Source organism: Lipotes vexillifer, unplaced genomic scaffold (genome assembly GCF_000442215.2).
Source record: "Lipotes vexillifer unplaced genomic scaffold, Lipotes_vexillifer_v1.1 scaffold247, whole genome shotgun sequence".
In the NCBI taxonomy this organism is placed as follows: domain Eukaryota; kingdom Metazoa; phylum Chordata; class Mammalia; order Artiodactyla; family Lipotidae; genus Lipotes; species Lipotes vexillifer.
The window spans coordinates 164892-188609 of record NW_006794161.1 but is presented as its reverse complement, the minus strand read 5'-3'; the positions used below and the strand labels follow the sequence as shown (position 1 = coordinate 188609).

Sequence of the window (23718 nt, the reverse complement as noted above, 5' to 3'; positions counted from 1 at the left end):
ATTTTTGGTTGGCAGGTTTTTTTCTTTCAGTACTTTGAATATATCATGCCACTCCCTGCAGGCCTGCATATTCTGGTGGAAAGATCCTGGTAGCCTTAGAGGTTTCCTTTTATGTTACAAGTTGTTTTCCTTGCTGCTTTTAAGATTCTCTCCTTGTCATTTACTTTTTTTTAAAAAAAAATTTATATTAGAATATAGTTGATATACAGTGTTAATTTCAGGTGTACAGCAAAGTGATTGTTTCACATAGACATATCTCTACTCTTTTTTCAGATTCTTTTCTTATATAGGTTATTACGGAGCGTTGAGTGGAGTTCCCTGTGCTTTACAGTAGGTCCTTTCTGATTATCTATTTTACATATAGATCAGTGTATATGTGTTGATCCCAACCTCCTAATTTATACCTCCCCCAGCATTTCCCCTTTGGTAACCATAAGTTTCTTTTTGAAGTCTGTGAGTCTGTTTCTGTCTTGTAAATAAGTTCATTTGTACCATTTTTAAAAAATTCCACATATAAGTGATATCGTATGATATTTGTCATTGTCTGACTTATTTCATTTAGTATGATAATCTCTAGGTACATCCATGTTGCTGCACATGGCATTATTTGGTTCTTTCTTATGGCCGAGTAATATTCCATTGTATATATGTGCCACATCTTCTGTACCCACTCCTCTGTTGATGGACATTTAGGTTGCTTCCATATCCTGGTTATTGTAAATAATGCTGCTACGAGCACTGGGGTTCATGTGTATTTTCAAAGTATGGTTTTCTCCAGGTATATGCCCAGGAGTGGGATTGCTGGATCATATGGTAGCTCTATTTTTAGTTTTTTAAGGAACATCCAGACTGTTCTCCATAAAGGTTGTACCAGTTTACATTCCCACTAACAGTGTAGGAGGGTTTCCTTTACTCTGCACCCTCTCCAGCATTTGTTTGTAGACTTTTTGATGATAGCCATTCTGACTGGTGTGAGGTGATACCTCACTGTAGTTTTGATTTGCATTTCTCTAATAATCAGTGATGTTAAGCATCTTTTCATGTGCTTTTTGGCCATTTGTATATCTTATTTATTTTTAATGAATTTTTATTGCAGTATAGTTGATTTACAATGTTGTGTTAGTTTCTGCTGTACAGCACAGTGAATCAGTTATACATATACATATATCCACTCTTTTGTAAATTCTATTCCCATATAAGTCATTAGAGTAGAGTTCCCTGTGCTATAACAGTAGGTTCTTGTTAGTAATCTCCAAATTTATCCCTCCTGGCGCCCCACCCCCCCATACCCCATGGTAACCTTACATTTGTTTTCTATATCTGTGACTCTATTTCTATTTTGTAAACAGGTTCAATTTGTACCATTTTTTTTAGATTCCACATATCATCTGTATGTCTTCTTTGGAAATGTCTTTTAAGATGTTCTGCTCATTTTTTGATTGGGTTGTTTTTTTTTGATATCGAGCTGCATGAGCTGTTTGTCTCTTTTGGAGATTAATCCCTTGTCTGTCACTTTGTTTGCAAATATGTTCTCCCATTGTGTGGGTTGTCTTCGTTTTGTTTATGGTTTATTTTGCTGTGCAAAAGCTTTGGAGTTTCATTAGGTCCCATTTGTTTGTTTTTATTTTCATTACTCTAGGAGGTGGATCCAAAATATCTTGCTGTGAGCTATGTCAAAGAGCGTCCTGCCTCTGTTTCCTCTAAGAGGTTTATAGTATCCAGCCTTACATTTAGGTCTTTAATCCATTTTGAGTTTATTTTTGTGTATGGTGTTAGAGAATGTTCTAGTTTCATTCTTTTACATGGAGCTGTCCAGTGTTCCCAGCAACACTTATTCAAGAGACTGTCTTTTCTCCACTGTATATTCTTGCCTCCTTTGTCATAGATTTACTTTTGATAATTTAATTAAAATATGTCTTTGTATGGGTCTCTTTTACTTTAATTGAAATATATTTGAAATGTAACATTGTGTAAATTTAAGGTGTACATGTTAATATAATTTATGTATTGTAATATGATTGACATTAAAGTGATAATTAGCACCTCTATCACATTACATAGTTGTCCTTTTTTTAGTAGTTGTAATAATTCATTTTTAATCTCTTAGCATATTAGATGAATATAATCGTTTTCTATATTCACTGTACTGTGCATTAGCTCTCTAGGGCTTACTACTTGTTGTAAGACTGTACCCTTAAACCTCTGTCTTATCCCCTAACCCCCATTCCACGGTAACCACCATTTATTTCTGTTTTTATGAGTTTGGCTTTTTAGATTCTACACACAGTACTTGTCTTTCTCACTTAGCATAATGTGCCCAAGGTCCATCCATGTTGTTGCAAATGGCAGGCTGTCTTCCTTTCTCATGGCTGAAAAATATTACATTGTGTAAGTATAAATCCCACTTCTTATTTTATTCATTGGTTGATGGCCATCTAGGTTGTCTCCATATCTTGGCTGCTGTGAATAACGCTGCAGTGAATGTGGGAGTACAGATATCTCTTCAAAATCCTGTTTTCATTTCCTTTGCACATATACCCAGAAGTAGAATTGATGGATCATGTGGTAGATTAATTTTTAATTATTTGAGAAACCTCCATATTGGTTGCAGTAATTTACATTCCCACCAACAGTGTATAAAGTTTCCCTTTTATTCACATCTCCCCAGCACCTGTTGTCTCGTCTTCTTGATGACATCCATTCTAACAGGTGTGAGGTGATAGCTCACTGTAGTTTTGTGTATCCCTGATGATTAGTGATATTGAGAATCTTTTCATGTGCCTCTTGGCCATTTGGATGTCTTCTTTGGAAAACTGTCTAGTTTTTCTGCCTTTTAGTTGGATTATCTGTTGTTGTTTTTTTCTTTTTGTCTTTGAGTTTTAGGAGTTTTTAAATATATTTTGGATACTAACCCCTTATCTGATACACGGTTTGCAAAATTTTTCTTGCATTCTGTAGGATGCATTTTCATTTGGTTAATTGTTTCTTTTGCTGTGCACAAGTGTTCAAGTTTGATGTAGTTCCATTTGCTGATTTTTGCTTTTATTGTTTGTGCTTTTGGTGTTATATCCAAAAATCACTCTCAATACCACTGTTGAGGAGCCTCCTCTCTGTTTCTACTAAGTTTTATAGTTATTAGGACTTGTGTTAAATCTGTGATCCATTTTGAGTTAATTTTTTGTGAGCGGTAAGATAGGGGTCCAATTTCATTGTTCTGCATGTGTTTATCCAATTTCCCCATTACCATTTGTTGAAGAGACTATCATTTCCCCATTGGGTATTCTTGGCTCCACTATCAAATATTAGTTGACTGTGTATGCAGGGGTTTAATTCTGGGCTCTCTTCTGTTAGTCTGTGTCTATTATGCCAGTATCCTACCCTATTTTAAAAATTACTGTAGCTTTGTAGTATAGTCTGAAAACAGGATGTTCGATACCTCTGGCTTTGTTCTTTTTCCTGAGAAATGCTTTGACTATTTTGCAGACTTTGTCACTTCATATAAATTTTAGGATTTTTTTTTTCTATCTCTGTGAAGAATGCCATTGGTTTTTTGATGGGGATTGTGTTGAATCTAAGGTGACTTTGAATAGTACAGACATTTTAACAGTCAGTTCTTATGGTCCATCAGCATGGATGTCTTTCCATTTGTTTGTGTCAACTTCGATTTCTTTTAGGAAAGTCATGTAGTTTTGATTGTACAGAACTTTCACTTCCTTGGTTAAAGTAATTTCTGGGTATTTCATTGTTTTTGATGTTATTGTGAGTGTGACAGTTTTATTTTTCAGACATTTCATCCTAGTGTATAGAAATGCCAACTGATTTTTGTATGTTGATTTTATATCCTGAAATTTAGTCAAATTGTTGATTAGTGCTAACAGTTTTTTACTGGAGTTTTTTATATACAAAATCATATCATGTGCAAATAGTGACAGTTTTACTTCTTCCCTCACTATGAGTTTGGAGGTATTGCCTCTTCCTCACTTGGTTTGGATGTATTTGGATAACTCTTATTTGTAACTCTCTGGGCTTCCTGGATTTGGGCATCTGTTTCTTTTCCCAGGTTAGGAAAGTTTTCACTCATTATTTCTTCAAAAAGTTTTCTGCCCTTGTCTGCTTTTCTTCTTCTGGGACACTATAATGTGAATTTCTGTCTGCTTGATGTTGTCTCATGAGTCCCTTTAGCTATCTTCACTCTTTTTTTTTTAATTCTTTTTTCTTTTTGCTCCTTGATGGGACGAATCACTGCCCTGTTTGTGAGTTTACTGATACCTTCTTCCACTTCATCCGGTCTGCTATTTGAACTCCTCACTACTGAGTTTTTCAATATAGTTATTGTAATGTATTCTTTGGCTCTGTGCCTCCTATTTGGTACTTTCTTGTGTTTTCTTTGTTGAAATTCTCAGTTCATGCATTCTTGTCCTGACAAGGTGACCATCTTTATGACCAAATTTTGAACTCTTTCTCATGTCAGTCACTCTTCTCTGTTTTATTAAGGCCTGTTAGTGGAGTTTTATCTTTTTCTTTTAAAACATATTTTTCTGTGTCTTCATTTTCCTTGACTCTCTGTGTTGGTTTTTCTGCATTAGATAAAAGAACCACCTCTCCCCGTCTTGAATTGGCTTTTTCTTCTTGGATCCCCGTAGTTGAGGACGTGCTAACATCTGTCAGTGTCTCAGTGGGGAAGACTTCAGTCAGCATCAGGTACAGGCTGATTGGAGGCTGGATTCTCAGGCAGCAGCTTTCAAAGCATATAAAAAGACCTCTTTCAGGGCAAGACTGAGAGACAGGCATTTCTCTCCACTCCCTCTGTCCTGAATTGAGGGAATAGCCAGTTGAGAACTATTTGTTTGCTATGGTCCAGGATCCTTTGCTGCTTGTGAATGCCAGCCCTGCTGGTTACCAGAGCCAAGTGATAAAGGGGTGTGTCCTTTGGGCAGCCACCTCAAAGGCCAGGATGCCAGGCGGGTTCACAAGCTTCTTTTAGGAAGGCACCACTGACCTGGAGTGGGACAGAGGGTCAGTAGGCATAGCCTACCCCTTCCCCTGTCTCCAGGGAGTCTTGCAGTAAGCCCCCAAAGCTGAGCTAAATTAGAAGCCTTACCTGCAGGCAATAACTTTTAAAGTATGCGAATAACCTCTGTCAGGAAATGATTGGGAGAAGTGCATTTCTCTCGGCTCCTGTTTCTCTGAGCTTTGGAAGGATAGCCATGGTGAGTCCTTGCAAATCTGTTAAGAATTGTTTCTTTCTTTGTTGGCTATAGTTCTGTGGGTCTCATGGACACAAGCGCCATTAGGCGTTCAGAGTTAGGAGTTTTGGGGGCCCACCCCCCCATGAGAGTCTTGGGGTGACAGATGTTCAATCTAAACCCTTCACTGCTCAGGGAGAAGCTGGGTGTTGTGAGTTCCCTTCTAATTTTACGTTGCTGTGCTCAGTGTGGGGTTTATGGAGATAAAGTTCCTCAGCCTTTTCTACCCATTTGGATGTATATTACGTTTGCCCAGTGCATAGGGGTTGCTCATCTACTTTCTAGATTTATATACTTTCTAGATGTCTGTCTTTCAGAGGGAATTGCTCTGTTTATAGGTGTAGATTTGGTAGGTCTGTGGGTTCACGTGAGCTTTAGGCGTCCTATGTTGCCATCTTGGACCAGAACCTCAATAACTCACACTTTATATCTTCAGCCCTGAAAGTTCCGCTGACCTCCACATTCATTGATCACTGTCACCTCTCCTTCAGATCCGCAGAAAGATCTCAAACTTGTCCCCAAATATTATTTTTCTGAATGACACTTCTAGGAGTAATGGATCAGGTCAAAGACAACAAGTCATCTGTGATTCCTCCTTTTTTCCCTCAAATCTAATCTATCAGCTTGTCCTCTTAACTCTAGCTTCAAAATATAGCCCCAAACTTACTACTTAACATATCATGTCCAAATTACCATTGCTTCTTGCCTACACTCCTGCAAAAGCTGCCTCACCTCTCTCTCGGCTTCTACTCTTGCCCTGTAACAACTTTTTCTGCAAAAAGCAGTCTTCTTAAAACCGTAAATCAAATCCTTTCATGCTCTTCTTGAAATTTCTCATAACAAAATCCAAATTTCTTATGAAGGCCTAGAAAGCCTTAGGTGGTCTGCAGCCTGGCTGCTTCTCCATCTTCATCCTATATTCCTCCCCCTCCCCTCACCACTCACACGGCTTCGATAACGCTAACTTTCTCTGCAACAGGTCAAGGTATTACTATCTCAGGACTTCTGCACTTCCTCTTCTCTTTGTTCAAATACCTTTCCCTTTAGGTAGGTTAACCAGGTAAAAAAACAGGGTGCTGAGTTACATATGAACTTGAGATAAAAAAATTATATTTTAGTATAAATGCATCTTAAATATCTCATGCACAGAAGAATGGCCTGATACATAGTAGGTGTACTGTAAGTACTCGATAAATGAGTAGTGTGTACTCCAATGAAGCACTGCATATACTGATTGGTTAGAAACACTGTAAACGTAAAATACTAACTTAAAGGCTTAATTGTCACTTCACCAGGAGAGCTCCCCAGTTCTAGTTAAGTATTAATTTGATGGAATGGAAAATTAGCACACATACAAGACCCACTGATGTATTAACGTCAAATACATCCTTATGTTCTAGAAATGTTATGGAAAGAAAAATATTCTCTCTGGCTCTGCTTCCACTGTTTTTATTTTTATATTTCTAGTGGGTTTTTTTTTTGTGTGTGTGTGGGGGGTTCATTTCCTCTGTGTGATGATGAGATATGTCTGTTTCAGTCTGGGAGGTGGTAGTTCAGAAGTCTGCATGTAGATTCACACTGAAAAATCTGTCCCTTCAGTTTCCTGATCATGTTTTCTCATGTGTTTTGCATGGGCAACCACATCTACCAAGACTTGTAATTATTATATGGAAGTAAATTATGAGATACATTCTAAAAATATTCTAAATCATTCTAAATGCATAGATGTGGGAGAAACCTCAGCATTTTTTCCTAACACCACGACCAGAAAAATCACTCTGATTTTTAAAGATTATTGTAGTATAAAGATTATTGTAGTAGATAATAATAACAGATTGGTAGCTAGTTTCAGCTTAAAATAGTAAAGGGATACAGTGCCAACATTATATACATATGTTTTAAAATATGAATAATTTAAAAATTTTAAAATTAAATAATTTTAAATGAGTAATTCTAAAATATGAGTAATTTTATTTGATTTCCTTCTAGGGATCTCTTTTAAAATACTCTTAGTAAAGATATCAACTAAGAACCCCTCATTCTTTTTTTCTTTCCCATTACTAATTAAAAGAAAAAGATGTCTAAACCATAGTTATATTCATGATTTCACCCCAAGGCTTACTTTTTAAAACCAGGTATGCTAGTGAGTAAAATCCTCTTCATTTTTCTCTTAGACAAGTATTACTAAACCCTTACTCTCCCTTTCTTTCCCCAACCAGAACCTGGGGTGACTAATTGCAAACAGTAAGAGTTCAAATCACTGGTAAGAACATCCACCAAATAATAGCTAACTTTTGAATTCAGATAGGTCTATACTTACGTCACCCACAGCAGCTTCAAAGAAAATGCATATTTCAAATTATTTAGGCAGGTAGATACTACACGTAACTCTTTTAATCGGAATAAGAGCCCTAACAAATAGTTTCCTACAGAGAGCCTTAACACACTTACCACATTAATTCATGAGGTAGGTTTAATGTACGTATATTTATACATACCTATACACACATTTATTCTGGATATTCATTTTTCATGTACCCAGTAACATGCATTTATCAGTTATGGTTGCAGAAGATAATGAACTTCCTCAAGAGTACATGTTATTGGCTTGCTTTACTTTCTTCTTTGATAAACTTTAGCTTTGTTTTTCTTTAACACTTAAATCTTCAAAACCATTATTTTATTATCCCAGAACAAATTTAGTTTTTTCTGACACTCCCTCTGCTTCTCCACTTTCCCCTCCTCTGATGAGCTCCCTGCATTTATAGTAATGGCCACATCTCCATCTAGTGGTTTCCTAACCAATGAATACCTGGACAGCAATGAAGAAGGAATACAACAAAAGTGGTCTAGTTACAACAATCATGATTCCAGACCATCAAAAAAGAAACTGCAAAACTGTAAATGGAACCCTGAATGTAAACTCAGGACCTAAAATATCTATTCAGTCGTACTGAGTATGTAATTCAGAAATTTGTCAAAGAGTAACAAATAATGATAATCTTCACCTAGATAATGTAAGTTATAGTAAAGCACTTCACTAAGAATATCAATATCTAAAAAAATCTAAAAACGCTGTTTAAACCATATCTGTTTAGAAAGGAAAATTAGATAATGAGCTTAGAAGGTACCGAATAATGCTTAATAAAATTGAAACATCACTAATTTTGTATTAGCATCTTCTGAAACAAAATTGATGACCAACTCTAATAATTGTCCTTAGGGTATTTCTTTTAAGACATTGTGAAGCATATAAAAGTTTTTTTCTCCACACTGACTTAATCTTTATACAAAAGCTTATGAGAAATTATTGATTTTTAAATAAATACAGGAAACTGATATGCTCTGTTCAGGATTAGAAACTTATGTAACATTTGAAAGCTGCTATTCTCAAAACAATATTACTACTGGCATTTTAATAACCTGGTTTCAGGACATTTATTATAGTGGATTTAGGGATATGGATTACTTTTTAAAATTTCAAGCCAAACGCAAAAACAAAGAAAAATTAGAGAAAGTGACTGACCATCCACACCACATGAAAACTTGCAGTAAAATGAAGATAGGAGCTGACATCATGGTACAGGCACGACTCGTTGTGCATATAAGTTGATCCTATTAATAACGGGCAAAGTAGCAAGTACAGGAAAAGGAAGGAAAACACAGAAGACATACAAGATGAGATTTCATGCAATTTGCTGGCAGTTAGCAGTTTATGTGAGCCTCCATCCAGAGCAGATTCACAGTGACCATTGCAAATAAGCATTACCAAAATATTCCACTGCCAAAAAAACACAAAACATTATTAGCACATTAAGCTACTGAGCAAAAGTTGTACTTTCACACACACTCCACTGTATAATTTATAGGAACGAGTATTGGAAAATTTTTGTCTTTGTAAAATTTGCATTATGCCTTGATCAAAAAGATAGTTACCTATGGTGAAAATATTGGGGGTAATGGTTTTTATATGATCTTTCAAGTGCATCTGAGTAAATTTAATCTCAGTCTTTGGTGACAAATAATAGATGAGGGAAGTTTCCCTAAGGAGTGATACTACCCTTGGGCCCACAAACAACACTCTTTGGGGAATGATTTGACGTGGCCAAAGCTCCTGAAGGTATACAGTAGACAGAACAACAGAACTCCTCATATCTGGATTTCATTTAACGCTCGCTGTAAAATGAAAAAAAATCAAGTAGCTGCAACTTTGAATCACTTTTCCCCTCAGAGAGGAATGATCAATAATAGTCCTTACAGAGATAACTGGGATTTATTGGCTAAAACATTTTGCTTTTTTAGCCTTATTCCCCATCACTGATTTTATTTCTTCTTTGCTCCACTTTATATTATCTACTTGCATGTTATGCATCTATGGAAATGCCTTATTCTTTTTTGGAACAAATGTGGCTATGTGTATTTGAGTAAATAAGTACATATTAGGTAAATCTGTTCTAAATAAACAACCACCTCTAGAAATGTACATTAATCGATAAATGATCTGACATGTTTTTAGAATAAACAGTTCCCCAGATGATAACGCTTTATGTTTGCAAGCCACTTTATGCAAAGAGACATGACAGACTGGAGAACTGAGAAATATTAATTTTAAAATTTATAAGTGGTGAGAAATTTTTATATGGGCTTTATGCTTGAGAGTAAAGCTTCTTAAAAATTAAAATAATTTGAAAAGCATAAAGCTGCTTCTATACACAGTAAGTCCAAATAGTGTTTATGAGAGAAAGACAGCTGACCTATAGGAAAAGTAGTAGTCATCTTAAATTACATACATTAAATATGCTTTGTAAAATTATACCAACTTACCCCTGTGTTATTGACCTGGCCAGGTTTCAAACAATATAAAAAGTAATACAATTAAGAGAAATAATACAAACTAATAGGTGGCAGAATTAGAAACCATGTAAAGTACAATTACAAACTAAGGGGACGATAGTGATTAAATACACTGAATGAAGACTAAACACAGAAAATGTTATAATAAAAATAACTGTTACATCTTCAGGATTGGAATATAAATGAAGGTGGGCAACTCATATACCATTAGTAATGTTTACTGTCAGTTACTGGTCATTAGAAAGTTTTAAAATCATCAGATTTGTGATCTTGGATTGTTAGTAAATTGGTCGGCATTGTGTTTGAAAGTACAATTTCTGTGGAAAGGACAGAAGAGGCAACTGTTAAGCTTATGCTAACCATGAAAAATACTGAAATAAAAAATCTATATACCAGCAAGTATGTCATGTTAATGAGAAACACTATGGTTATGGTTAAGACATTACACTGGAGTTAAAACTACAATTTGTCTCCTTAAATTATTGTGACCATTGAGTTATATATTTTAATACAGCAAATATTTGGTCTTACTTACCAAGGCATTGTTATCAAAGCAGACATCAGGTCCTTTTCTGTATCTGGGTTGCTTCACCATATCACAAGGATCTGGACCATCAGCTAAAGAAACTTGTTAAGGAATATGAAGTTACTTTTTTTTTTTACACAATTAAAAAAATACAATGCAACGCACTTATTTCTCAAAGCAAGCCAGAGAAACCGATGCCATTATTCTGGCCCCACACAACCAGTTCAAGTACTATGGGATTTAAAGTACTGAACTGCCACAAATTTTCTCCTGTCTAGGGCCTGTGTGAAGAGATCAACGCTTTACACAGCATGGTTGCTGGCACAGAGGAAGTACTCAGTAAATATTTGTACAATACAAGTGGATGAAATGTGCAAATGACGTAGCATATAAGACGGGGTCATACACGTAAGACCATAAGGGAGGGCCTGGGTGCCTCCTATTTAGCAAGACAGAAATAGAAACTAATTCCTAGTAATAAACATCAGTTCCAAACATAGGTGAGGACTATTTTTTTTTCCAGAAACAGCAAAAACTAGAGGCAGTCTACCGAACCTCTGCTTGCAATGCTTCAATAGTCATTTCACTGTCTTTTAGCATATTTGCTACCCGAAGTCTTTTTAGCATTACTGCCATGGCAGTTCTAGCATACAACAGCATTTACCTTCTTTTTTTAAGGCTGAATAGTATTCCATTGTAGGTATAGACCACATTCAACTCCATTTTTGATTACTGGCTGTTGACAGCTTTCAAGCCACAACAATCCCTTTTCCCTTCTGTCCCACACGTGGGCGAGCTGACAGGGAAGACTGAGTGTCCCCTCCTTTGGCACTGCCTGGAAGTTTGGGCCAACAAGCCCCAGGCAGCACTGGCAAAAGCCCAGAATGGTCCCCAACCACCATAAAACCCCGAGCCAGGTACTTCTCCCTGCTCTCTCTAGCCATTTTCAGGGCTACTTGGGAACCTGCACTGCTCTCTCCACAAAGACTCACGGTACCAGTATGAAGCCTTTCACATCCTCTTGGTGCAGGTATAGCAACATCAGTCTTGACATCCAAATGAAATTTTGTGTGGAGGGTCCATTCTGCCTCTGTGGATCTCAGCACTCTGTGATATTTTTCTTTCTGGGCACGAACAACGTGAAGAGGTTAAAAATGTACAGCTTTAAGATGGTTTTGCATTCCAAACCTCTCCAGTGTCAAAGGATACAAGTCTGTTCTGCTTGTATGAGCAATCGCGTGTCACAGGGACAAGTCCCTTTGCTCTCAACCATTATGAATATTAAGTTGGTGTTCATAAGTTTTTCTACGTGGAAGATTCTGTAAAATAAATATTTTTAAAAATCAGAAAAAATTATCATGAGAAAATAATAGATTTCAAAGATTTTTCCATATTAAAATGAAAGAAAATAGGACCTCTGAAACAAAGCATCACCTACACGAACAGTAACACTGAATGATTTTAGAAGAGAAAGATTACCATGTTTGATTAACATGGACATGCTATCTCTCAAATGAATACTAAAAAAATTCCAACAGATGTTTTAAGTGTGACCTTTGTTTCTTAAGTGATAGTCCTCAATGCAAAATAAACACCATCTAGTTGTTTCATTTTACATATTTAGGGAATTGTGGTATCTATCACTGAAAATGTGCCCAAGTTGCCTTATTTTACAGTAAAGGAAAGTAGGAGCACAAAAATGGCTCAGCATTTCCCCAAGTCATGGCAGACTAAAGTCTGGATCAGTTCAACAAACTTTCTGTGAAGACAGAAACGTCTTCCGCTTTAACCAGCATGGTAAACAATTGCCACATGAGGCTCTTGAGCACCTGAAGTGGTGACTAGCGTGACTGAGGCACAAAATTGTAATATTAATTAATGCCACTGATGATTAAAATTGCCACCTGTGGCTGGTCACTACTGAGTTGGGACAACACAGGCATAGACAGAATTATGGGCTTTGAATTCCATGCAGTGTTTTTTTCCACATCTTAAGCTGCTTCTACCTTCCACAATAAAAATGTAGATCTGTCATTAAAGAGTAATTTATTTTTCAAAGAATGGGATTTTTTATTTTAACCTATTGAAGTTGGGACACAGCATAAAGTTACACAGCACAAATGTAAGCATGATTTAACTTAATGTCTTATAATGATCTTTACAGTTTAACTTAGTCATTTTTTTTCTTTTTTGCGATACGCGGGCTTCTCACTGTTGTGGCCTCTCCCACTGCGGAGCACAGGCTCCGGACGTGCAGGCTCAGCGGCCATGGCTCACGGGCCCAGCCGCTCCACGGCATGTGGGATCTTCCCAGACTGGGGCACGAACCCGTGTCCCCTGCATCAGCAGGCGGACTCTCAACCACTGCGCCACCAGGGAAGCCCTTAACTTATTCATGTTTTAAAGTATATATTGCGATTACTGAACATCAATCAATGACAGCCCAAAGACTCTAAACTCTTTCTGATGTACCCATTAAACATGCCACAGTTCTGTTTCCTGAAGGTGATGTCCTGATATACTAATCTTGAAACAAGACGGTCTGCTTTTTTCTGAGTACATGCCTTACTCTGCCCCTTTCCTCTTCCTCCTCCTAGGATATACAGGTTTAATAAAGTAAGTCATAAAATCATACTGACCATGTCTATTAAAAATCTGTGCTAGTTTCAGTTAACCCCCTCCTGAAAATACGTATATTTTTAACTGTTATAGACTTCTTTTCCAAATCGCCTAGCAACTACCTATTCCATCCCTGTCAGCTGCTCAGATTACCTCACCTCCTCATCTTTCCTCTTCTCTCTGTTAACATTTCTTCTAGAACAAGCTGTCCTCAGCTACTGAAAACAAAGTGTCCCAACTCTGCCTTTCTGCTCCATTCTCAGGGATCCTGTGACATGGATTATCCCTTTCCTTTCAAAACTTCAAAAATCTCCCACCTTGCCTTTCTCTCTCTCATTACAACAAAATTAAACCTCTCCATCTCTTCCAAAATGTTTTCAAGATGTTTTATGGGTGGTGATGACTAACATTAAGCTTGATTTTAGGAAATGATATGTTCTCCTAGTTCTTTCAGTTTCAACTCAAAGATACATTCAATTCTAAATTTAAGTGAAGACTACAAGTAAAACTTACTAGCCAAGAATATTTTTGTTAATCTGTTTAGTAAATATAATTAATTCTAATCTTATCAGAGAAAATAATCTCTGAAACTATCTCGACATTAGAACAATTTTAATATGGATTCTTCTAGACAAAATACAATACAATCAAATTCCTCTATGTTCTGCCTAAAAGTGGGTATAATTTTTTTGATCACGTAATTATTACCATCGAAGGGATTACAACTTATCAGAGTTAGAATTAATTTTAAAAACCTTCAGAGAAACTGAAGAGCTCTGATTATGTTCAACTTAAAGCAGTTATTCAGATCTCTCACACTCAAAAGACAACCTCCGTTATTTTCTGTGACGATTAAAAAAGTGGATACAGGGCTTCCCTGGTGGCGCAGTGCTTGAGAGTCCGCCTGCCGATGCAGGAGACGCGGGTCCGTGCCCCGTTTCGGGAAGATCCCACATGCCGCGGAGCGGCTGGGCCCGTGAGCCATGGCCACTGAGCCTGCGCGTCCGGAGCCTGTGCTCCGCAAATGGGAGAGGCCACAACAGTGAGAGGCCCGCATAACGCAAGAAAAAAAAAAAAAAAAAAAAAAAAAAAAAAAGTGGATACAATTTCTTAGTCAAACAGGACTAGTCCAGAAATGAAGAAACAAATTACCTGGAACAGTTTCCACAGTCTAATACACCGCTGTATGATTTACTATCGTTATCGAAGAAATACTGGGTTTGTTCGGTAATGCAGCTCTGCTTTGATAGAGAGGCTGTGAAGTCATCATCTTCCATCTCAACTGTGGGGAAAATAAAGACCATCACCATGAGGGGACACTTCAGTCGGTCTCCCAGAGCTTTCATTTCTCACAGAGCAAAACAAATGTATGAGGGCAGGCACCTCAACTGGCTTGTTTACTCCGTGTGGCGTGTGGCGTAGTGGCAGCCCTTAAAGATGCCCAATAACTATCAATAGAATAAATGAATTTGAATACATTTGAGTTTGAATACAGCTGCAAAACAGAGGCCAATGTGACCTAGGAATGTTTCTAAGGCAGTAGGAAAGTTCTGACAAAGAGATTTCAACCTACAAAAGTGTTAAATGGACGATCTCTCTCTCTCACACACACACACGCACTTTCTGAGTTTTGAACTCGGAGCATCCAAAAAGAAAATGTTAATTATTATGACAGTATCTGAGCATTTACATACCTGCCTCAAGAAGTCGTGGAAAGGTCAAACTCAAGAGAAACTGCTGTAGAATAGACCTGAATTTTAAATATGAAAAAGTATTGATATTTTCCTTCATAGATTAACAAAAACCAGAGTATTTTGGCATGTACACAAACACGTTTCTTTTTCATCTTTTTGGAAAAAGTTGAGAGTTTGCTAATAGAAAGTTGAACATTTTTATATAAGTATTTCTTAAATTATGCAAGACATTGTCAATTCCCTTCTGTAAAAGAATTCATGAAGTCAGATGTGTTCAGGACCCAGTGAGGGACACATATGTGTCAAGACACCTAATACAAAATCAGAGCCAGCAGAAGTGTTAACTCTAAGAGGGAGAATGTCGTCATTCTGGTGCGCAGTTTTCACACTCAAGATTTTCTCCTTATTTTAGTTATTAAAGCTCTGTGGTAGGAAAAAAAAAAAACCCTAAACAAAAATGACTTTGTACCATGGGTTTACGAACTATTTACTTTACAATATAGAACATATTTGTAAATACATCATGTGGCATTCATGAAATACAATATACGTATTATATATAGGGCATATGGCATGCCCTATATATCAGTTTTACAATAAATGACAATTGAGCCAAATATTAGTAAAAACTCATCTGGAACTGAGTTTAGTTGAAACAAAAGTTGGGGGAGAGGTTGAGGAGAGGGAAGGTTCTGGCCAGAAAATAGCATAAAGACAATCAAGTATTTCACGATGACTATGAGCTTCAGAAAACCTATGTAAATTCATATACAAATGTCATTGTCAGAACAGAAAGCACCCTTTTTCACAGTTTTTTTAGAATAAATTGGATTTTTAATCTAACATCTTTGCTATTTTAATAAAATGGCATAATCATTTAATTTTCGCTGGGAAAGCCACATCAAGTGAACGTTATAGATTAATATACGTGGAATAAAACTTATACAATACAGTAGGGTAATGATACAAGAGAGAGAGGGAGGGAGGGAGGGAGAGAATGGACCCAGACACAACAGGAGGATTAGTTACTTGACTGATCAGACCCAAACAATGACAAATTTGATCTTCCAGACTTTCCACAGTGCCTCAATAAGCAGTTTAAATGTCTTCTTTTCATAGATGGCAGGATATAGGTAAGGGGAAGGAGGGAGGAAGGGTAGAACCAGTGAAAAGAATTAGATCCATTTCAGGAACATGATGCTTCTAAAATGATGCCAGCCTTTGTAAGAAAAATGAAGAGGTAGAAAGATAAGTCATCATGTCATGAATTTGACGGATGAAGACATTTAACTTGCATAATGAAGGCAATAAATAGTAACTTTTTATAGATCAATATGCCTAAAATGTAAGGATTGAGTATAATATAAACAAAAAATACAAATGACAAGAGTTTCAACAGTTCCAAAGATAAAAGAAGCCCCTGAAAAGGCTGAAGTGTGCCTGAGCATAATACTGTTTTCATATAAAAAGCTGAATAACTGTAACGGTTTTACAGTGATCATTAAGAAAAAGTACTTATGAATATTACCAATATGTGCTGTAGGAAATGAAAAAAACTAGTTCCCATAATAATTATCTACATGTCCATCTTTCCATCACATTCTTTACTATTTCACAACACTTTTCTCTCAATACCAATAAAACTACAATTTTGACTTACCAGGCAGCAGCAGTGGCCCACCAGCCAATGTGTAATATGTCTGCTATTGATGGCTACAGAATAGAATAAAAAAGTATTACATTAATCTACACTGAGTGTCCCTCGGAGAGAATGGAAGGGTGAGTTGCATATTACTGACCACGTATGCTGAGCGATGCCCTGCTCCTTGTTTTGGTGCAGCTCCAGGCTCACACACTGACTGATAATCATAAGATTTATTATAAGCATAAACTGATATATTAACCAGGTGTCTCATCAAACTTGGATCAATCTCTCCAAAAAATCTTCCAATCTGGTACAGAAAAAAATAATAAAGTGTCAAATGTAAGCCAAATATTAACACGTGAACCAGTACAAACAAAAGAAATGATACAAAGAAACAGAACTAAAACTACTGAGGAGCCTGAAAACAAAAGCAAGTAATAAACCAGTATATGATACTCTGAAAGAACTCCAGTGAGATTAGGTATTCTCATTTCTGAATGGCTCCCTGTGCTATTTGGAAGGAATGGACAGTTTACTAAGCCTTAAGTCACAATCCAATAAAAGAAATGGTGAAACTAGAAAAAGAAACTTGTAGGGACTGTGCTGAACTGGAGTGAGTCCCATCTATAGGGACAACCTCTAGCTCACCAATTCCAACCCATAAATATTGTAATTTAGGAAAACTGTCCAGTATTGAGAGATCTTTTTTGTTTGTTTTTTTAAAGAGAAGCCAGATACACAGATTCAGAAATGAAATTAGTTGGCAATTAATTCTACTTTGTTTAAAATCCTGTGTAAACCAAAGAGCCTAACTGTTGCCAATTTCCAAATTTCAGGTTAGAATTTTCATCTGTTTCAAACCAGCTATGTATTAGGACTGACATTATCAACTGATTAATATGTGAAAATTTTCTAAATTTCTGAGAGATCAAAAATAAAAAGTTCATATGATGTTAAAATCCTTAGCTCTATATTTTAATGGTAACCATACCAGAAAGTAAACTCAGCTAACAAATATAAGGAAAACTAGTTTTAGGATGCATTTCTTAATGGTTTATATTTACATTAAGAACTTCAATTATCAGTTTTTATAGTGGTGTGAAGGAGTTTTGTAATGTTCATCAGGGAAACACACTTTGGAAACCCTACTCCTTGCCACTTTAGGTACATACCTGGTTAGTGTAATCATCATGATTTGCCATCAAAAGAAACCCACCGTCATCTAGAATCACACAATCCATTACCTAGCAAAACAAAAATAACAGTTAATACACTTTTTTAGGAAGGTTAGGTTACATAATCATTACTCCATTATATAGATGATTATAACAATAAAAATAGGAGAAAAACTTAGATAACTGTATCTTCTCTTGAACATATATGCTAAGGAGATTCTGATGAAATAAATTAAGGGCATGCATATAGATTGCTGTCAAACCATCAAGGCTTGAAATTCCACCACAATCCGTCCAGTTAAAATAGTCAACTCAGGGACTTGCCTGGTGGTGCAGTGGTTAAGAATCGCCCGCCAATGCAGGGGAAAACAGGTCTGAGCCCTGGTCCGGGAAGATCCCACATGCCGCGGAGCAACGAAGCCACAACTACTGAGCCCACACGCCGCAACTACTGAAGCCCGCGCACGTAGAGCCTGTGTTCCGCAACAAGAGAAGCCACTGCACCACAATGAAGAGTAGCCCCTGCTGGCTGCAACTAAAGAAAGCCCACGTGCAGCAATGAAGACCCAACGTAGACCAAAAAAAAAAAAAAAGTCAACTCAGTCTGAACAAAAACATAAGAACAAACTAGAAATAATCTTTTCACCACCCCACTGTCATCTAAATGAACCAGGAAACTGGATAAACCAAAACATTTAATAATGTACAATTATTATTTTAAACACATACTTAAAATTTTGACAAGAAAGACATTAAGAAAAATCCATTTGGGGCACTATTCATCACAGGCTTAAAAATAAAAAGCAGCAGCATGAGGTTATTTATAACTATTTTATACTAAAAATATTTGATTGGATAATTTGAGATGTAAAAGCAGGAAACAAGACAAAAAAAATGCCTCTGACAGAGGAAAAATAATCATATATCCTAAAGTAGTCCCATCCAGTTTAAATTATGTTTAAATGCATGATTCAATTTAATAATTTTTATTGTATAAAATCACAAAAACATTGTTTTCAGATTTGGGGACGTAATGCATTCTATTTTTCTAATATGAAAGGAGCTTGCTAAAATCTTTGCTCTAAAACCAGCTGATACATAGTCTATGTAAAATGGATGTTACAAAAATAATTAAAATTACTGGCTTATGATTTCACAAGACTAGAAGTGAATAAAATGATATGAAACCCCTGCTTCCTTTAGAAATATATAGACATACATAAGAGGACTGAAAGAAAATAGTGGAATTTGTCATTCTTATTCATTATATGAATAATTTATCTAGTATCATTCTTACAGCATCTTCAGCTTGGAACAAAGCAAGTTGACATTTGCTTTTTCAATTTCTCAAACAGAAATGGAAGTAATAGAAGACAATGTAAAATCCAATCCAGGCAAGTAAAACTATGTAATACCAAGGTTTAGTTAAAAAACCTTTCTCACCACTATAAACACAGTGTGAAAAATTCAGATAAAGTGCAAAACATGAGGGAAGATTGCAATGATAATCAGTAAATATGCTTCAGTTTAGAAACTCTGGTCAGAAACAAATTTGTATTTTTATGTACAAAAGAATCTAACACAATTGAGACTGAAGCAAATACAGTCTATACTGATATGGCTTTTTAATGAATATTTTAAAATGCTTCTAATGTTTAAGGTTAGGAATTAAAAGCATATAATTCAAATTCTTATCTATGAATTAGTTCACAATTCCATACAATATCTTTTTAGCATTTTTTTTTTTTTTTTTTTGGGGTACGCGGGCCTCTCACTGTTGTGGCCTCTCCCGTTGCAGAGCACAGGAGCACAGGTTCCGGACGCGCAGGCTCAGCGGCCATGGCTCACGGGCCCAGCCACTCCGCGGCATGTGGGATCTTCCCGGACCGGGGCACGAACCTATGTCCCCTGCATCGGCAGGCGGACTCTCAACCACTGCGCCACCAGGGAAGCCCTCTTTTTAGCATTTGACTAAACCTTCCTGCATCTTTCTTTATCATTAGAGTCTTAGGAAAAGTAACACAAAAAATTGTACTTAAAAATTCCATTTTAAAGAGTTTTCTTACATCACTGTTTCTTTTACAGTCACAAACTGGACCAGCACACTGAAAGACAGAAATACAGTTATCACCTCATATTATCTTTCTAGTTGGATTTTAATTATATCCTTTTAATTATTACCATATTGTAATTAGAAATTTTATAATAATTAGTATAAAAGATTAAACGATAGTCTAGTCAATAGCTTTATCTTTACAAATTAGAAAATATCAGCCAATAAATATTTAAACTAGTATTTTAAATTATAATACTGAAATATTTTCCTTTTATTATTTATCAGTTGACTAAACAAAAAATTCTTTGAAAAAATGGTAATTAATAATTCTGCTTCAATGTAGTAGCACTGAAAATTTATTTTGTCACTGTATAAGACTGCTTTCTAAGATCAGTAAATGTAGCATAAGAATTTTTTAAAAAGTTATCTTACCGGATCCCTGATTGATGTTTTGGTGAAATTCTCTATCCAGGAATTTACATCAATTTTAATTCCAACAACTGAAACAATCATGTAAAGAAAAATTGACACATACATTTCAAAAATGTAGCTATAATTCTCATTTACCTTTCCTCTCACATTTAAAAATTCCTGAGCAGGCAAATGTAAGTTTCTTAAGATTAAAAAAAAAAAAATCTGTTTAATTGCAGATATACATTGAAAAGCTGATTCAAATTCATTTAAAAGGTGGCAAATTTAATTAGCTACAATATAATTTCTAGGGTATGATAATTTAAGTAATTTATATTCAATTTAATGCTATTTTATAATGTTTATTACAGACATATATTTCTTGGGGTTTTCATTAAAAAGTAATGCTAATAGCTCTTAAACTGTTATATAAACTTCGTTTATACACACATTTATTTACTATAACCTGGTCAATTAACTAATAAAGGAGGCTTAAAAAAAGGAGTGTCAGGAACAGCTTTATAAATGTGAGGTCATTCAAGGTGGTGGGTTTTAAGAGGCTTCCCTAACCTGACCAGTGCATGCAGTAGGTGCTTAAGAAATGTTTGCTGAGAATACACAATGGAGAAAAGACAGCCTCTTCAATAAGTGGTGCTGGGAAAACTGGACAGCTACATGTAAAAGAATGAAATTAGAACACTCCCTAACACCATACACAAAAATAAACTCAAAATGGATTAAAGAGCTAAATGTAAGGCCAGACACTATAAAACTCTTAGAGGAAAACTTAGGCAGAACACTCCATGACATAAATCACAGCAAGATCCTTCCTGACCCACCTCCTAGAGAAAGGGAAATAAAAACAAAAATAAACAAATGGGACCTAATGAAACTTAAAAGCTTTCGCACAGCAAAGGAAACCATAAACAAGATGAAAAGACAACCCTCAGAATGGGAGAAAATATTTGCAAACGAAGCAACTGACAAAGGATTAATCTCCAAAATATACAAGCAGCACATGCAGCTCAATATCAAAAAAAGAAACAACCCAATCCAAAAGTGGGCAGAAGACCTAAATAGACATTTCTCCAAAGAAGATATACAGATTGCCAACAAACACATGAAAGGGTGCTCAACATCACTAATCATTAGAGAAATGCAAATCAAAACTATATGAGGTATCACCTCACACTGGTCAGAATGGCCATCATCAAAAAATCTAGAAACAATAAATGCTGGAGAAGGTGTGGAGAAAAGGGAACCCTCTTGCACTGTTGGTGGGAATGTAAATTGATACAGCCACTATGGAGAACAGTATGGAGGTTCCTTAAAAAACTAAAAATAGAACTACCACACGACCCAGGAATCCCACTACTGGGCATATACCCTGAGAAAACCATAATTCAAAAAGAGTCATGTACCACAATGTTCACTGCTGCTCTATTTACAATAGCCAGGACATGGAAACAACCTAAGTGTCCACAGACAGATGAATGGATAAAGAAGATATGGCACATATATACAATGGAATATTACTCAGCCATAAAAAGGAACGAAACTGAGTTATTTGGAGTGAGGTGGATGGACTGTCATACAGAGTGGAGTAAGTCAGAAAGAGAAAAACAAATACCATATGCTAACACATATATATAGAATCTAAAAATAAAAGGTTCTGAAGAACCTAGCGGCAGGACGAGAATAAAGATACAGATGTAGGGATTGGACTTGAGGACATGGGGAGGGGGAAGGGTAAGCTGGGACGAAGTGAGAGAGTGGCATGGACGTATATATACTACCAAATGTAAAATAGCTAGTGGGAAGCCGCCGCATAGCACACGGAGATCAGCTTGGTGCTTTGTGACCACCTAGAGGGGTGGGAAAACGAGGGTGGGAGGGAGATGCAAAAGGGAGGAGATATGGGGATATACGTACATGTATAGCTGATTCACTTTGTTATACAGCAGAAACTAACACATCATTGTAAAGCATTATACTCTGATAAAGACATTAAAAAAAAATTAAAAAAAGAAAAAAAAAGAAAAGCTTGCTGAAGTGTGGATAAATGAGTGGATGAGTAGGTAGGTGAGTAGGTGGCACGTGAATGAGTGATTGATTGAGAGAATAAGATTGAATGAGTAAATGAGCAATTGAGAGAATGAAGGAAGGAGTGAATGAGTTGCTGAGTGAATGATCGAGTGAATGTATGCAGTTCAACCACTGGGGGGTGAAATTGCCCTCAAGAGCAGACAGGAGTTTATCTACCTTCTCAATCTGGCCTATTTTTTCTAAAATTCAAACAATACTGAATTATAATTTTTTTAACTTTTACTGCATCTGTTCATTCCAGCCCACTTCTAATTCCCACTGATGCTTAGTTTTATGAACTTTTTCATTTGCTTGATTTCTTTTACCAAAAGACTCATTATTCTGTATGTTTTATTATAAGGTTTTTTTTAATAGATCCCTACCTAATTCTTTTTAACAGATACATAGTATAGATATGCCACAATTTATCTTTTCCCCCAATGATGGAAACTTAACTTTTCATGTTTAAATTATTACAAATATTCACATCTTTGCCCATATCTACTTTTGTATATTTGAAATGCTTTATAGGATAGACTTCTGAGTGGAATTGCTGGATCAATCCAGCATTTAGAATTTTCATATACAACACGAAACTGACTCCCTAAATTTATGTCAAGAGTGTATAAAGATACACACTTCTTTGAAAACTCCTCAACTCTTATTTTATCCCCAATCTCATACGTAACTAATTGTGTTTCATTTTATTTTTCAAATTTGACTTTATTTTCGTTGAAGCTTTCTGATAGCCTTCCTGATAAGCAGTGCCAGTTGATAATATAAACAGTAGGTCACATTTAATTTTGGTTGTGTGTATGTGTACAATATATGTGCTTACCTGCAGGTTTAAGAAGTTTTCCTTGGATATATATTTCTACAGCTTTGCTTACCATAATGCCTGATTCATAAGCACCAGGTCCGCTTTCTAAACAAAAAAAAAAAAAGGAAAAATAGACCTATCTAGATAAATCAAATAATATTAAATTTCTTTTAATAGGTACAGGTGGATACTGTTTTACTTAAATGTTCTAGCATAAGTATGTTATCAAGAAGTGGTCTCCTCTTCCCTTTTCTTCTATTTCATAGCAGGCTAATTAGAGTGTACAGGAAGTGGTTTGCATTAATTGACTTTGGAATGAGAATTACTCAGCTTGGCTGCATCACTCTCACAATAAAGGATGCACACCAAATCCCTGCTTTGACACTTACTACAATATTGTGGAGGCTGCTGAAGTAAAGCAGAAAGATTGATCTTAGATTCACAAAACTGCTGTACAACTGTAAAAGATACATATTCCTGGAAAACCTGAAACTCTCTCAACTTCAGTTTCCCCATTTGTGAAAATGGTGATGGTAGAACCAACCCCCCAGAAAGGATGAAGGATTAAATTAGAAAGTTTTAGGGAA

The 23718-nt window shown here is 36.1% G+C and overlaps 1 protein-coding gene across 1 annotated transcript in view; it reads right to left on the bottom strand.

Annotated features, from left to right (window-relative positions):
• The window catches only part of CACNA2D1 (calcium voltage-gated channel auxiliary subunit alpha2delta 1), a gene marked incomplete at its 5' end in the record, with an annotated part of 180611 nt that overhangs the window by 4545 nt on the left and 152348 nt on the right, over positions 1-23718 (bottom strand). Inside the window, 10 exons of the mRNA XM_007467043.1 lie at positions 10636-10718; positions 11836-11945; positions 14398-14527; positions 14940-14995; positions 16600-16652; positions 16739-16891; positions 17757-17828; positions 19826-19864; positions 20248-20315; positions 23150-23236. Of these exons, the coding sequence (XP_007467105.1) occupies positions 10636-10718; positions 11836-11945; positions 14398-14527; positions 14940-14995; positions 16600-16652; positions 16739-16891; positions 17757-17828; positions 19826-19864; positions 20248-20315; positions 23150-23236 (851 nt within the window). The remainder of the gene's footprint in view (positions 1-10635; positions 10719-11835; positions 11946-14397; positions 14528-14939; positions 14996-16599; positions 16653-16738; positions 16892-17756; positions 17829-19825; positions 19865-20247; positions 20316-23149; positions 23237-23718) is intronic.